General features: G+C 39.4%; 1 protein-coding gene across 2 annotated transcripts in view; it reads right to left on the bottom strand.

Moving 5' to 3' along the window:
• Positions 1 to 86: 86 nt before the first annotated feature.
• LOC117296164 (tetratricopeptide repeat protein 37-like) overlaps positions 87 to 15,812 on the bottom strand; it is a 49,104-nt gene continuing 33,378 nt past the window's right edge. For both annotated transcript variants that reach the window (XM_033779049.1, XM_033779048.1), the window contains exons 28-44: positions 15,192 to 15,336; positions 13,206 to 13,299; positions 12,804 to 12,881; positions 11,429 to 11,556; positions 10,831 to 10,954; positions 9,831 to 10,005; positions 9,014 to 9,060; positions 8,812 to 8,884; positions 7,637 to 7,687; positions 7,398 to 7,512; positions 6,897 to 7,028; positions 6,451 to 6,557; positions 6,014 to 6,169; positions 4,772 to 4,912; positions 2,592 to 2,719; positions 1,241 to 1,370; positions 87 to 854 (exon numbers count right to left, since the gene is read on the bottom strand). In XM_033779049.1, the coding sequence (XP_033634940.1) occupies positions 777 to 854; positions 1,241 to 1,370; positions 2,592 to 2,719; positions 4,772 to 4,912; positions 6,014 to 6,169; positions 6,451 to 6,557; positions 6,897 to 7,028; positions 7,398 to 7,512; positions 7,637 to 7,687; positions 8,812 to 8,884; positions 9,014 to 9,060; positions 9,831 to 10,005; positions 10,831 to 10,954; positions 11,429 to 11,556; positions 12,804 to 12,881; positions 13,206 to 13,299; positions 15,192 to 15,336 (1,902 nt within the window). In that variant the 3' untranslated portion in view covers positions 87 to 776. The remainder of the gene's footprint in view (positions 855 to 1,240; positions 1,371 to 2,591; positions 2,720 to 4,771; positions 4,913 to 6,013; positions 6,170 to 6,450; positions 6,558 to 6,896; positions 7,029 to 7,397; positions 7,513 to 7,636; positions 7,688 to 8,811; positions 8,885 to 9,013; positions 9,061 to 9,830; positions 10,006 to 10,830; positions 10,955 to 11,428; positions 11,557 to 12,803; positions 12,882 to 13,205; positions 13,300 to 15,191; positions 15,337 to 15,812) is intronic.

Below are 15,812 nucleotides of genomic sequence, written 5' to 3'. Positions count from 1 at the left end.
AGTTAGGAATTATTCTTCCTGCATGGATATTATTCGCTCCCAATTTTCAGTAATATCTCAAAAACATGGAGGAAAGTTTGCTTGTGGAGGAAGATTTAGTTTGACACAAACATGGAGTTATGCTGGCTCTAACATGTCTAAGGTTCTTAAGCTGTCAATGTACAGTGCTTACTATAGGAATGGAAATTTAAATCAGATTTTGTGTTCTTTACTTCACAAAATGAAAATATGATAATATCAAGTTATAGAAAGTTTATATGCATAATAGCCGTCATTGTTGAAGTTTAATACCACATTTTCACATTTACGTCACGTAGTTAGACTTGCCACGACTTAGACTTGCCAAAAGTGTACGTTTTCAAAATGACCAACAGAGCAAAGGTTGTGGCCATTGTCTCTACTTTAACTCCAAAAGTATTGTTGAGAAATATCCTGTCTCCCCCCCGCCCCCATTGAAAACCGCAAAGTTCTTGTTGGGAATTTCTTTCTTTCTTTCATAAACAACTTCCAACTGACCATTCAGTAACTTCATAGTATGTTTCTTATTTTGTACTTTTAAATAATCACTTTGTGGAAATAAAAATGGTAGTGAATGTCCGAAAACAGCAACCCAATTTCTTGCTTTCAAAAAGCAACCCCTTTGTCATTATTTTAAATCAATTGTGTGAGAACATTTTGAGGAAAAAACCGTTATGCCAACCCAACCACCCCACCAAGCTCTTTAAGATTCCTGTCGGACACAGATAAAGAGCTATATAAGAACTGTATATTTGTTATTACTGAGCAGTAGACATGAGATCTTGAAGCTGGTGAAGGTTGAGATCATTTTCTTGAGCAGCTTCGTCAACCAGAACCTGCGTAAAAACAGACAAGAATATCTCTTATTAAAGGTAGGGTTGTAGATTGGTTTTTCTCAACAAGTAATGCTGATTTATAGGACAATTTATCAAGAAAGATATAAGTTGCATAGTGAAAGTGTCAGCTAAATACAGTCGGTGTCTATTAGCTGAGAAAGCGGCAAAACTGTCGCAATATTTACACACGAACGTTGAATCCATCTAGTTGGCCAGGTGACAGCCATTACCAACTGCATCTCTGGTTGCAACATTCATAAACAGACGCCAACCCTCAGAAATCTGTGCCCCTTTAAAGTCAGTGGAAAACCTTTTTAAAGGGCACCAAGCACCAAGGGCCAAGACTAGGGCAATGGTGGCAATTCCAGGCCTACATTTGATCTCACCTGAGCTGAACTGAGATCTTTCTTGTCCAATAAGATCTGAATCATGTGAAATCTGGCCACAGATCTAGCGAGATTCATCTTATCATCCGAGGAGATGGCAAGAACTTGCTGAAAACATCTCTTGGAAGGCCTATTAAGACCAAAATATAAAAAAGATAGTTTAACCCCTCAAACACCAAGTGCCTTGTGCCTAAAATGCACATAGTGGCCGCAAGATTTATGGTTGGTTTATTGTAGTAAAAAAAAAAAAGACTTCAAATCAAGCAGGCAATAGGTCAAAACAAATGAAAATCTACAAATGTTAAAAACGCTATACACAATACAATATTGAACCAAATGTTTTCAGTGAGCGTCAAATATAATACAATACAACTGAAGTAAGGCAAAACTAAAGGCTAAGTAAGTTCTGCGTTGACACCATGTAAAATCTCCTTGTGAGTAGTGGTGGCTCTGAGGATAGCCAGTTTGTACTGCATTCTCCAGAAGACGGTCAGAGCACACTGACCAAAATGTTGAGCAGTACAACCGGCTCTTCTCAGAGCGACCATTACTCACCAAGAGATTTGACATGGTGTCACCGCAAACTTACTTACTAACTACAATTGAAGGTTCGAATCAAAAATTTAAAACAAAACGGACGATCTAAAGAGAAAGTTAACACAAAAATCAAGTGTAGAAAGAAAATATGCAAATTAGAAAGATACAACAACACTGAGGAGCACACAATAACAAATATCTACAGTGTATAACATTAAATTCAAAAAGACAATGGACACTATTGGTAATTGTCAAAGACCAGTCTTCTCACTTGGTGTATCTCAACATGTACATGAAAAAAAAAAAAAAAACTGTGTGAACATTTGAGCTCAATTGGTCATCGAAATTGCAAGATAATAATGAAAGAAGAAACACCCTTGTCACACGATATTGTGTGCTTTCAGATGCTTGATTTCGAAACCTCAAATTCTAAATCTGAGGTCTCAAAATAAAATTTGTGGAAAATTACTTCTTTCTAGAAAACTACGTTACTTCAGAGGGAGCCGTTTCTCACAATGTTTTATACTATCAACCTCTCCCCATAACTCGTTACCAAGTAAGGTTTTATGCTAATAATTATTTTGAGTAATTACCAATAGTGTCCACTGCCTTTAAGACAATATGTAAATTATTAAGTATCATGAACAGTGAGGGCACACTTGATACCCCTACAATAACACAATTATATATACAATTCAATTCATCTTCACTTAGAGATTAAACGAAGATGAGTCAACCGAATACTTTCATACAATATTTAAAAATGTAGAGGACAGGAAATTGTTTGTTCTTACAACCAACTGTATGGCCTTACCTTGTATTGCCTTTATGATGTTGTAGAAGTCCCTGTAGTAGCAGAGCTATAGCACAGTGTGGTATAATCTTCAAGACTTCAGTAGTTGCTTCCAGTCCAAGAAGTAACCATCGCTCATCACTGCTTACCTTGAATGCAAACACAATGTCAATAATACATTGTCGTTAACAACTTGAGCCAATAGTCAATAGTTTGTTTTATTGTACATTTATGACCAGTAAAAAGTGTTGAAACATGAGCGTGACACGCGAGCTTGCACCTGTGATTATAAGACAGTTTCTTCATTCCTATTGGTCGAGAGCAATGGCCGGGACAGTTGTGCCACATTACGCAATATGCGCGACGCGCACATCATTCCTTTATAAGGAGTTGTTTACCCTTTCGGGCCGAGGGCCTCACCATTTCGTAGCTCGAGGGGTGTTGTGTTGAAAGAAATCATTGAAAAATTATAATTTTGCATTTATTTTACTTTTTGACCAAAAAGTGTTGATGTTTTTTGACCGAAAAGGTATTTATGAATGGGAATCAAAGTGTGTTGAATCGGTTTTCAACTAGTGGTTTAAACCCGTCTCGGTAAAATTATCAAGAACCAGGCCTCATTGGGCTTAAACCACTAGTTGAAAACCTCTTCACCACACATTGATTCCCTTAATAATCATTCAATTACCTAATTGCACTGGGATAAAAACTGTTGTGAGTATGGTTAGAGTCACCTCTTTAGTTGATAATGAAAACAGCTGTTAAATATAAGCAAATTTGCTGCTTGTTGTTTGGGCTCGGCTGGTTTAAAAAGCTAGATGAGCCAATCTGAGAAACAGAACAACCTGCTGCCCAGGCTGTGAGTGTTAAATATTCTGTCTACTGCCTGTAGCCTGGACCTTACCTTAGCTGCTCTTAATGCTAGATGAGCCAATCTGAGAAACGGAACAACCTGCTGCCCAGGCTGTGAGTGTTAAATATTCTGTCTACTGCCTGTAGCCTGGACCCTTACCTCAGTTGCTCTTAATGCTAGATGAGCCAATCTGAGAAACGGAACCACCTGCTGCCCAGGCTGTGAGTGTTAAATATTCTTTCTACTGTCTGTAGCCTGGACCCTTACCTTAGCTGCTCTTAATGCTAGATGAGCCAATCTGAGAAACGGAACCACCTGCTGCCCAGGCTGTGAGTGTTAAATATTCTTTCTACTGTCTGTAGCCTGGACCCTTACCGTAGCTGCTCTTAAAGCCAGATGAGCCAATCTGAGAAACGGAACCACCTGCTGCCCAGGCTGTGAGTGTTAAATATTCTTTCTACTGTCTGTAGCCTGGACCTTACCTTAGCTGCTCTTAATGCTAGATGAGCCAATCTGAGAAACGGAACAACCTGCTGCCCAGGCTGTGAGTGTTAAATATTCTTTCTACTGTCTGTAGCCTGGACCTTACCTTAGCTGCTCTTAATGCTAGATGAGCCAATCTGAGAAACGAAACAACCTGCTGCCCAGGCTGTGAGTGTAAAAAATTCTGTCTATTGCTGTAGCCTGGACCCTTACCTCAGCTGCTCTTAATGCTAGATGAACCAATCTGAGAAATGGAACAACCTGCTGCCCAGGCTGTGAGTGTTAAATATTCTGTCTACTGCCTGTAGCCTGGACCCTTACCTCAGTTGCTCTTAAAGCTAGATGAGCCAATCTGAGAAACGGAACAACCTGCTGCCCAGGCTGTGAGTGTTAAATATTCTTTCTACTGTCTGTAGCCTGGACCCTTACCATAGCTGCTCTTAATGCTAGATGAGCCAATCTGAGAAACGGAACAACCTGCTGCCCAGGCTGTGAGTGTTAAATATTCTGTCTATTGCTGTACATGTAGCCTGGACCCTTACCTCAGCTGCTCTTAAAGCTAGATGAGCCAATCTGAGAAACGGAACAACTTGCTGCCCAGGCTGTGAGTTTAAAATATTCTGTCTACTGTCTGTAGCCTGGACCTTACCTTAGCTGCTCTTAATGCTAGATGAGCCAATCTGAGAAATGGAACAACCTCCTGCCCAGGCTGTGAGTGTTAAATATTCTTTCTACTGTCTGTAGCCTGGACCCTTACCTTAGCTGCTCTTAATGCTAGATGAGCCAATCTGAGAAACGGAACCACCTGCTGCCCAGGCTGTGAGTGTTAAATATTCTTTCTACTGTCTGTAGCCTGGACCCTTACCGTAGCTGCTCTTAAAGCCAGATGAGCCAATCTGAGAAACGGAACCACCTGCTGCCCAGGCTGTGAGTGTACTACACTTTGTTTGTAGGCTGACTCTGCTGCAGCCACCATGCCTTCTTTCTCATACAGCTTGGCTAATAACTGAAATCAAACGAAAACCAAAACAACTCAACATAGATATTCTCTATAAAAGTTAAGTTTTATACAACCCCCCATTTTTGTTTTTAGTTGAAAACTACTTTCTCATTTTATTGACAATAAAGAGTTCTAATTAAAGAACAGTTTGCACTGTTGTGGATACCTCACAGCATCCGCCACTCTAGCTCACTAGCAGCCTTCAAGAAATCTCTCAAAACCCACCTGTTCAACTGATTTGCTTGCTTTTATTTATTCTTTGCTCTTTGTTTATTTTGTGTGTACAGCGCTGTGGTACTTTCCCCTGTTAGTTAGAGCGCTTTATAAATACCTTGTATTATTATTATTATTATTATTATTATTATTATTATTATTATTATTATTATTATTATTATTACATGTATAAATACCAATAAGTTTTAGTAGCTAACAGGGCAAATTGGTGTCTACTACATGTAGCCCATAGCAGGTTTTAAATACATATTCATAAATAACTCAGACAGTTTCGCTATTCCTATTGGTGGAGAGCACGCCATGTGGTGGTGTTTAAACCGTTGATAATGACCAGTGTTTATAACCGATTGTCCGCGCTAGTCTTGATACAAGACGTTTCTTGTTACGGGCGATGCAGACACTGTCGGTGATTTGGCCGCCCTGTGTGTGAAAGGAAAACCAGCGAATATGCACCAAGACTATACGCGCATGCGCATGAACGGAACCGGAAAGCACACGCGTACGGACATCGTACATGTACATTCAACACACGCATACTGAACATACCATGGAGGTGGAAACATACAGAGCTCACGCACTCGGAAACGGATAAGTTTTACAGAGTTTCTTACTTTATAACGCCTTTTAACCAAAAAGGTATTTATGAATGGAAATCAAAGTGTGTTGAATCGGTTTTCAACTAGTGGTTTAAACCCGCCGAGGCCTGGTTCTTGATAATTTACCTCGACTTCGTCTCGGTAAAATTATCAAGAACCAAGCCTCATTGGGATTAAACCACTAGTTGAAAACCTCTTCACCACACATTGATTCCCTTATTGTACGATAAGTGTACGGATAGTGTTAAATGCAAGCCCTGAACTCTCTCATTTGTACCTGCCACGCTGCAGATGACTGATGAGAGGTCATCGTTATGACTCTCCTCAGGAACTCAATACTTTGATGTGAGTCATGCTGCATGCAGACTGCCTCTGCTTGTAGAAGCTGTAACGTTGACTTCATGATGGCATCTGACTGATACACAACCTCCAACTGTTGGACAAAATCAAAAGGAGGTCTTTATCTTGAAGGCAAAGTATACCTTTGGTTTTTGGAACCGTTCGGTTGTTTTAATACTATGTGTAGATGTATAAAATTAAACTATACATGTACATGTAACATGTGAAATTTTCATTTCAAAAAGCGTTTTCAAAATCTGTAAAATAGAGAAATAAGGTGAAAACTAAGGAGGAAGCTCTGATCAAATTCACTTTTCCAAGAGTCATTGGCTTCACAACCAGAATTAATGAATGAAATGAACCAAATGTGATTACCTTTCTGGTGAGTGCATCTGCTCTCTCTATCTTGCCTTCATGTAGTAGACTAACAACAATCTGTAATGCTGACCATTTCTGAATTGCAGCATTTTCACTCTCCTTACCTGAGGAGAAAACGAATAAGCAAAACCCAATCATACCAGATAGATAACTATTTGCAACTGGTGTATTAAAAGGCTTTCTTCAAGTGTTGTTTTCAAAACATTGTTTTACTCATTTCTCAAAAACTACAGCATCTAAGCAAGTAATATTTTAAGGGAATCTTTCTACTACCATTATCTTCAAAATGGGTAAGTTTAATGTAAATCGGTGGACGTTTGTGTTTTGTGTTGTACAAAAAGTACCCAAACCCTTGAAGTAAATCAGAAGGGAAACTGTAAAAGGAGGAAACTTTGCTAGCACATATCACTAGTGTGTCGGATGTTCGGATAGGACATTCTCACCCCAAGAATGCACAAATGTAGCCAGCTTGGACGCCATGTTGTTTTCCACGTGCTCAGAATGTGTCTGCGCTGAGTTCCATATTCCATGTAACAGATAGCTGGCACTCAGTGCAGCCCAGTTCTCCAGCGAGTCTGTGCAAAAGAGAGAAAATAAGTTTCCTCACACAAATAGCAATGGTACAGAGAACTATAGAAGTTTATTTGATGGACGTAGAAAAAGATATCTGTGTTTGAACAAATAATAAAACACGTTGATCCGGAGGTCGTTGGTTGGAATCCCACTCTAGTCAATTCTTTGTTCAACCCCAAAATAATAATACAAGACATTTATATTGTGGTTTTTTAAAAATGACCAAAGCGTAAACAGGGAGAGTTGTCAGCTCTGGGGGTGTCAGTAAGAAACCATTCTAAAATCTTTATCCAACCCCCACAAAACAAATCAATAATGTACAACAACAACAACAACAACAACAACAACAACAACAGAAAGCATAGTCTGACCTGGGTAGAGATGGACAGCTTTCTGAGCGGCATTCACACACCTCTGACTGGTGGGTGTAGACTTGCTGTGTAGACCCATCGCTAGAGTAGCCAAGGCATACACTGAAACTGAACCCTGGTGAAGAAGACATCATCAATATCATCACCAATAACACAGTATGTATGATTACAAATGGATAAGTTACACAGGCCTGACCTGTAAAGCTAAATGTATGTAAAACAAAATCAATGGTGCTTACCTTTGTAGCCTTTTTGTCTTGTATGGATGCATGACTGCATTTAACGGCTGCCTATAATAAAGAAACAAATCAAATACAATTCTTGCTCAATATTAACTCCTCTTTTTCCCGACCTAAATTATCACAGAGCATCTTGATCTGCAGTTGTAGGCTTTTTGCACTCCAAAACGGATCAATCAAAATGCAAAGATTTGAACCATCACAGCTCAAAAAGTAGTTATGCACAATAATATTATGATAAATTAATAAATACCTTGAACAGTTTACAGACTCTGATTTGTCAAAATCCAATCACGTGGGGATGTATTAACAAGTGCTAAAGGACTGGCTCTGGAAAACTAGCGAATAAATTGCTACTAAACCACCATACATTTTGTACCACTAGTGTTTGCGCTTTGCACTGTATCGCACGTGTATTCATCTTAGTTTCACTGGCACTTCGCGCACATGCTGAAAATGTATCTATAGACCCTTTGCATACTGTGACAAGCTACAGGAACGCTGTGCTCATGCGCACGTTTTACACACAAAAAATGTCTGTCTCCAATTTACAGCGGCCAGCCACCAACCCGGTCATTGCGGGTGAAGACCGGGTCCTCTCACAGTTAATCCCTACACAGTAGAGGAAGATGATGACGATGATGATGATGATGTATAAACATCATCAAAGTTAATATGATTTATGGCATTGCATGGTTACATGCAGGTATCAAATATATCTGTCAAGCTTAATTGCTCTAGTCATCCTCAGGAGACTGAAGTGATAAGAGAGAAGTGGGCCTATTTATAGGGGTTCAGAGGTTTCAGTGTTGAGACCAATTTCCGCAGTAGTGCAGTTACTAAAGTATTAGTCGCAGCCAATTTTCTACACCTTCCGCCCCTTCCGGTAGTAGTTAAAAAGCAGGACAGTTCTTTTCAGAAACACCTTCCGCCCAGGTAGTACATGTAGTTAAAAAGCAGGACAGTTCTTTTCAGAAACAAGAATTCTCTCGAACAATCCGAAAAAATCGACTCCGCGGTAGTAGAATATATAGCAAGACAGTTCTCTGAAGAACAAACTCTACCTGGCAAGAAGATACACACATGGTGTTACCGCAAACCAAATATAAATCATTAAAGTCATCAAAACCTCAGACAAGTTGGGGCTGGGGGGGGGGGGACATAGGGTAACCAACCTGAGCTTTCTCTGGTATAAGTTGAAGAATAATCTCAGCCATCAGTCTCCAGAGTTCAGGCAGTCCAGGATGTCTGATGGAGAAAAAAGGTGACAAGGATCAAATCAGAATTTACTTTCATGCAGCTTTTTACATACCCTAGATTTTAGGATGGACAAATTCGCCATGACACACAGAACAAAGATTCTATGTTTAAACATACCTTCTTATTGCCTTTGCAACCTGTCTGTACGCTAGGTGATATTGGCCCTGTACATGTAGATGAACCAAACATGATAAAATACATTAATAACAGGTTATTACAAGATAACATACAAAACGACTTATACAATTGAGACTAGTAACCTGTCATTGGCCGTTATATTAGCCGGTATTATTGTTGGGCGCAATCTTTCAAGATGGCCTTTTAAAAAATTCTGCAAGCCAATTTTATAATTTGAATTAAAGTTTGCGCTGCCAAAAGCTGGCAGCTTGCATGAATTGTTAAAAGGTCTGTCTTTAACGATTGCGCCCGAAATTGTTATTATTATTGCAGGCAACAGCATGGCCAGTAACTTTGTTTTTAGGTACGGTCGGTACGTTTTTTGCTTGTGTAAACTACAGAACACGAACAGGGTACATGTACAATTACCCTGGACGAAATAAAGGTATATTTTTACAGTGTAAATGTAAAATTTCACACAGTGATCATCAAAATGAACTCACACTGTGAACAGCCTGAAAGTGATTTTTCCACAAAAATGGTAGGATGTGATATTGGATCCCTACCAATATCACATCCAAGTGAGCCACCTTACCATTTTTGTAGAGAAATCATAGCCAGACAGTGTCCACAGTGTCAATTGGTATCTGATAAGGCGCATCGGTAGATGCAACGCCATGATTTTTTAAATCTTTGAAAGTCAGGTAAGACGCATCTTATGCGCAGGAAATTACGGTACCAGTACGCTAATCTGGAGGTCATCGGTTCAAATCCCACCCTAGTCAATGGATATGGATTATAAGCCAGTTGTAGATACCTTAAGAGCATGAATCACAGTCCCTGCAAAAGACACATCAGCAATGAAGCCTTGTTTGTCCTTGAACTTCTTGAGTTCCGTCACAGCTGCCTCTGCTAATGTGAAGTCGCTAAGGTGCACACCCAGCGCTAAGAGAGCTAAGAGACCTTCTGGAGACGGCTCAGACTCCTGAGAACTGTGCCATAGAAGAATCACGAGAAACAGGTCAGATTGAATGAATTTCATTTTGCTTGAACTTTAACACCAATCGACCGATCCATTAAGCTCCGCCCCATTGCGTATTGACCAATCACAACGCAATGAAGGTCCGACACAAAGGTCCGACATGCGTGCGCGTATCTTGGCGCGCGCGGCAGAGTTGTGCAGAAAGGCATTGGAGAGCCCCACGTGTTCTTGCTCACACGTGCATCGTGGGCGGAGCCTACTGGATCGGTCTACTGCCAATATAGACTTGTAATTTTTCCCATGTGGACTCAATCTGTTGGGAAAACGAGTGCAATACAAAATTCAATTTGAACTTGGAGCCCCTGTTTTTGTTCTTTTGTAAAAAAATTTGTTTTATGAGAGATCGCCTTACATCACAAGATCACTGACGGCCACGCCAACTTGGGGGGCTACACTTAACCGATTATGCAATCAGCTGGTTTGGGAACCAGGGGCAAGTTGCCACCTATTCTCCTGGGGCTGAAACAGGATTATCCCCTTCACAGCCCGTAAGGATGTAGACATGGGTATCATCCACTAGAAATAGAGCCTGGCTGGTAGAGCAGAATGCACTACCTTTTTACTGAGCAGTTATGGTTAATTAGGCTGCCCAAGAGCACAAGTGCCATGACCAGGATTTGAACCCACACTCTGCTGCTGACAACACCAGAGCTTGGGTTCGCTGACCTAGACTGCTCGGCCGTTAAACGCCACAAAACATACACCCTTAATAGAAAATCTCTGAAACATAAATATGTTGGAAACGTTTTGATGTAGACAATGGGTGTTGATTTACCTTTGGAAGAGTAACGTTTTGGTTCGGTCCTGGTCCCCACACTGGAATGCCACCATACCGAGACACGTCAACAGTTGAGACCGAATTAAACCATCAGTAGCCAATTGCAGAGCTTGCTCATAAGCTGCGTCACATAGAAATAACACATTCAGGTCAAAGATCAATCAAGAATCACTTCCAATGAAATAGAGTGCAGAGGTGAGAAAAATTGCTGACAAAAAGGGTTGAAACCTGGGCCAATTTCATACAGCTGCTTAAGCAGAAAATATTGCTTAATAGTTTTCTGCTAAGCACAAATGACCAAGATACCCGTCAATAATGGTGCATGTGACATGGAAGTTTGGCTGGTAACAACTCTGGTAACAGGCTCTCCACAACCAGAAATAACTGTTTTATGAAATTGGCTTCATGAAATTGCCATGATGTCAAAATGCTTGGGCCAGATGACAATAAACATACCCTCTCCCGTTCCACCACTTATTATTGTTAACCCCAGCTGGAGCGCAGACCGCACACCGAGAGCTAGCATTGAACGAGGGCCAAATAAGATTGAAGATAACAGAGAGCGTAATTAATCCAAGATGTTAGTAGTATTTACCCTGAAAGCTGGCCTGTAGGTTGCCCGTCTTGTAGAGAGACAGTGCTAAGCAGCAGATGTCCTCCAGTCTAATCAGAGGTGTCACTGACTGAAAATGCTTCACTGCTTCCTCGTACTGACCAACGGAGCTGGAGAAAAAATACAAGAAAATAGAATTAGCTGTTGCAAACTATACTCAACAACCAAAAGGACATGTGGTATAAATGCAAAAATAGTTAATGACTTGACGTGTCGACTCTAGCAGAGTCTTTCTCAAAGGCTAATATAATGACAACACAACAAACATACAATGAAGTGGAAATACATAAATAGAGAGAGAGAGGCAGAAAGGACACAGACAAAATCAAGGAGAAAAAACAACACAAACAGCATATGAAAATAACAGGGCTTGAAATTAACACTGGACCGCAGGCACAAAGCCAGTGACTTTAGCTTCGGGCCAGTAAAGATCAAAGCCAGACAAACCCGGTGGCATTGTGTTTTTTAATTGAACAATAATAGACTGCCTCATTGTGTTTTATCTTTGTGACAAAATGTTGACTTTATGAATCTGAAAAATATCTTTCAATTCTTTAAGAGTATCAAAGAAGGCTTTATACACATAAGACAAATTAGATCCAGTAGAAAAGACATAGAGGCTGGCTACAGACTTAAAGCCATTGGACCCTTTCGGTACAGAAAAAAAAAAAAAAAATCACAGATTTACAAATAACTTACAGGGTTTACAGAAGGTACTGGTGAAATACTTCTCTTGAAATATTATTCCATGAAATGCTTTACTTTTTGAGAAAACAGTAAAACAATATCAATTCTCGTTAACGAGAATTACGGATTTGTTTTAAACACATGTCATGAAACGGCGAAACGTGCGGATACAAGGGTGGGTTTTCCTGTTATTTTCTCCCGACTCCGATGACCGATTAAGCCCAAATTTTCACAGGTTTGTTATTTTATATATAAGTTGTGATACACGAAGTGTGGGCCTTGGACAATACTGTTTACCGAAAGGGTCCAATGGCTTTAAGATGAGAAAAAGGTTGCAATAGTGATCCCAATCCAACTCTTAGTCAACAAGATTAACAATACGCTGCACTCTATAAAATGTATTAAATTTAAGGATTTCAGAAACCGAATTTCAAATTTTACAATTAACAAGGAAAAGAGCTTTTATTATCTCCTTTACGGGCATGATACTTGGTTCTTGGAAAAAAATGTGGAATATTTTATCGAGTACAAGAGCTGAGCTACATATACACGTGGTGTGGACTTTAAAAGACTTTTCAGACTATTTAATCACAATTTTTCTGAATTTCCCAAGAAAACAAAATCGGAAAACAGACTCAAGTAGGAAGAATATCATGCCTGGTTGACTTACCATAGACTTCTTGCATAATTTGCCAATGCTATACTCATGACATCCTGGTTACGGTTGTTATTTACCAGCTCCAATGCCCTGTTTATATATGTAAAAATCAAAATGAATTTTAAACAAGAATTACTTATGGTGTTATCAAACATTCAATAAGGTTGTCACAGGCAGAGATACATTGAAATGACATTCAATAAATCAAATTAAAAAAGAAAAGTTGTTTGTTTTAGAAACTTAGATACTTTAACCTTAAAGGTACAGTAGGTATTAAAATGTTGTAGCCATTTGTGGCCGCTATGGGCATTTTGATACAAGCTGTTTCTGATCGCTATGGTTCCTTCTTAGTTGACTGCACCAGATTATCGAGTGGCATGTTTAAAGAAAACTCATGAGTCTATGAAACAGTACCTTGCAAATGCTTTGCAGGCACTTTTGTGCAGACCTTGCCTCTCCAGAAGTAATCCATGCATGGTATGTGCACAAGCATCAGTTTGAATCCGATCTGGAGGAAACAAAAAACTCCAGTAAGGCCCATATCAGGAATAAATTTCATGACTTAGCTTAAAGGCAGTGGACACTATTGGTAATTACTCAAAATAGTTATCAGCATAAAACCTCACTTGGTAACGAGTTATGGGGAGAGGTTGATAGTATAAAACATTGTGACAAACGGCTCCCTCTGAAGTGACATAGTTTTCTAGAAAGAAGTAATTTTCCACGAATTTGATTTCGAGACCTCAGATTTAGAATTTGAGGTCTCGAAATCAACCATCTAAACGCACACAACTTCGTGTGACAAGGTTTTTTTTCTTGCATTATTACCTCGCAACTTCGATGACCAATTGAGCTCAAATTTTCACAGGTTTGTTATTTTATGCATAATATGTTGAGATACACCAAGTGAGAAGACTGGTCTTTGACATTTACCAATAGTGTCCATTGTCTTTAAAGGTTATTACTCAAAATAATTGTAACTAGCAATAAAGAGCTGTTGATAGTACAAAACATTGTGAGAAACGGCTTCCTCTGAAGTAATGTAGTTTTTCTCAATAATAAAAGACTTCAGCAGAAGCCTTTTATTATGCATCTGAAAGCACACAAAGTAATGCAACAAGGGTCAAGGGTGTTTTTTTCTGTCGTTATTCTCTTGCAAATTCGATGACCAATTGAGCCAAGTTTTTCACAAATTTGTTATTTTATGCATATGTTGGGTTCAGCAAGTGAGAATACTGGTATTTGACAATAAGCCATTTGGGTGTTAGATTTGAATATTGTCTGGTACAATGATGTGCTTGATCACAGGTTACCACTTAAGATTGAACTCACCAGACTATAGAGATAGTTGCTACATGTACATGTGTGTCACATAATTTGGGGCACGCTTTTGTATAGCAACCTCCAGATGAGCAAATCCTGGTACCATTGTGTCATACACCTTTATTTAAAAAAATGGTATGGGTGTTCACTAGTGCTGGGCGAATAGTGAAATTTTGGTATTCGGATACCGCTGGCCAACTATTCAAAATTAACCGGATATTCGAATAGTTTTTTTCGCCGCTAAATTAAGGGCGCTATTTAAAAAAATATCAAAGTGTCACTCGGTTCATTCATAAAAATAACCGGATCTAATTTAAAGATAGATTTTGCTGTTTCTTTTGATCGTGATTGACTCTACGTGAAGGAAAACTTTCGTAATCTTTGAACAAATTACGTCAGAAATGTCATTGTTTTAACTCTTCAAGAAGGTGAGCATAGTTAAATACTTAATTTATGCTGTTTTATGCTGTCTTAATAGAAGTTTCATAAGGATTCAGACAAAACCTTCCTATCAGTTGTCGCCCGACGTCCGCGGATATTCGGATATTAAAGAATATCCCGTTACTTGGTTGTAATTACAGAACTATCCGGTTTATAAATAGCTATTCGCGCCCTATGCGGATATCCGGTTAAGAAAAAAAAGGCATTCGCGGTTACGGATAGGAAAACCTATTCGCCATTAACCAGATATTCGAATTATTCGCCCAGGCCTAGTGTTTACCGCCTCTTACGTGACTACGCAAAAGCTTGCCCCGAATCATGTGACAAAGCAACTGTCTCTATAGTCTGGTGAATTCAAATTTGAGTGGTAACTTGTGATCAAGCACGTCATCGTACCAGAAAAAATTAAAATCTAACACGCAAATGGCTTATAACCAAACATGTCCAGTGCCTTTAAGGAAAGTTTATTTTACAGGTTAGCAGGTACATGTAGTTTGAATTGGACACAGCATTATTTAATCTAAACACTCATCAATTTCTGAGTAATATCTGAAATCTTTTTGATAAGAACCATGGGTGGCTAGTGCATAATACACTCGCCTCTTAAGACTGCTTTTTCATACTTTTTTTGCTCACCTGTGACTTTATCAAGACCTACAGTTGCCAGGGAGACAGCGTTCATCTGAACGATGTTATAACGATACAGCTGTGATGTCATATCCAGAGATGAGTCCAGTAGTGTCTCGCATACCCAATGAGCATAGCCAACAGCGCCCTCGCTCTACAAAATGACACAAGGGAGAACATGAATCATGAATGTTTGTTGTTTGCTACTCTGATTATATGATGTCACACTTCGTGGCTCGTGATTTACACCAGAGATCTGCCGTTGAGCCCACGTACATATTCACCTTTGACCTCTTGTCATTTCTCATTGCCTGCATTATGGTTCTGGAGATTCGCACTTAAATCTGGCGTACATGTGTATGCATAAACTAATACCTGTCCTTATCCTTGAAGATAAAAGAGGAATCGGTAACCCTACTGTACATAACAAAATGAAACACAAGGGGCCATTCATAATTGTCGATGTTTTTTTTTTCAAATTAGAGGGTGGGTGGGTTGAGGTAAATAATTGAAAATCGAAATTCACTTTTCATAAACAAAATTAATAAATAAGAATAAAAAAGCGAAGTTTGACTTGCCTGCGTACCAGCGTCCGATGTTGAAGCGAGGCAGAATGTACGTACATGTACA

Source organism: Asterias rubens, chromosome 10 (assembly GCF_902459465.1).
Source record: "Asterias rubens chromosome 10, eAstRub1.3, whole genome shotgun sequence".
NCBI lineage: Eukaryota > Metazoa > Echinodermata > Asteroidea > Forcipulatida > Asteriidae > Asterias > Asterias rubens.
This window is presented reverse-complemented; position numbering and strand designations above follow the sequence as displayed.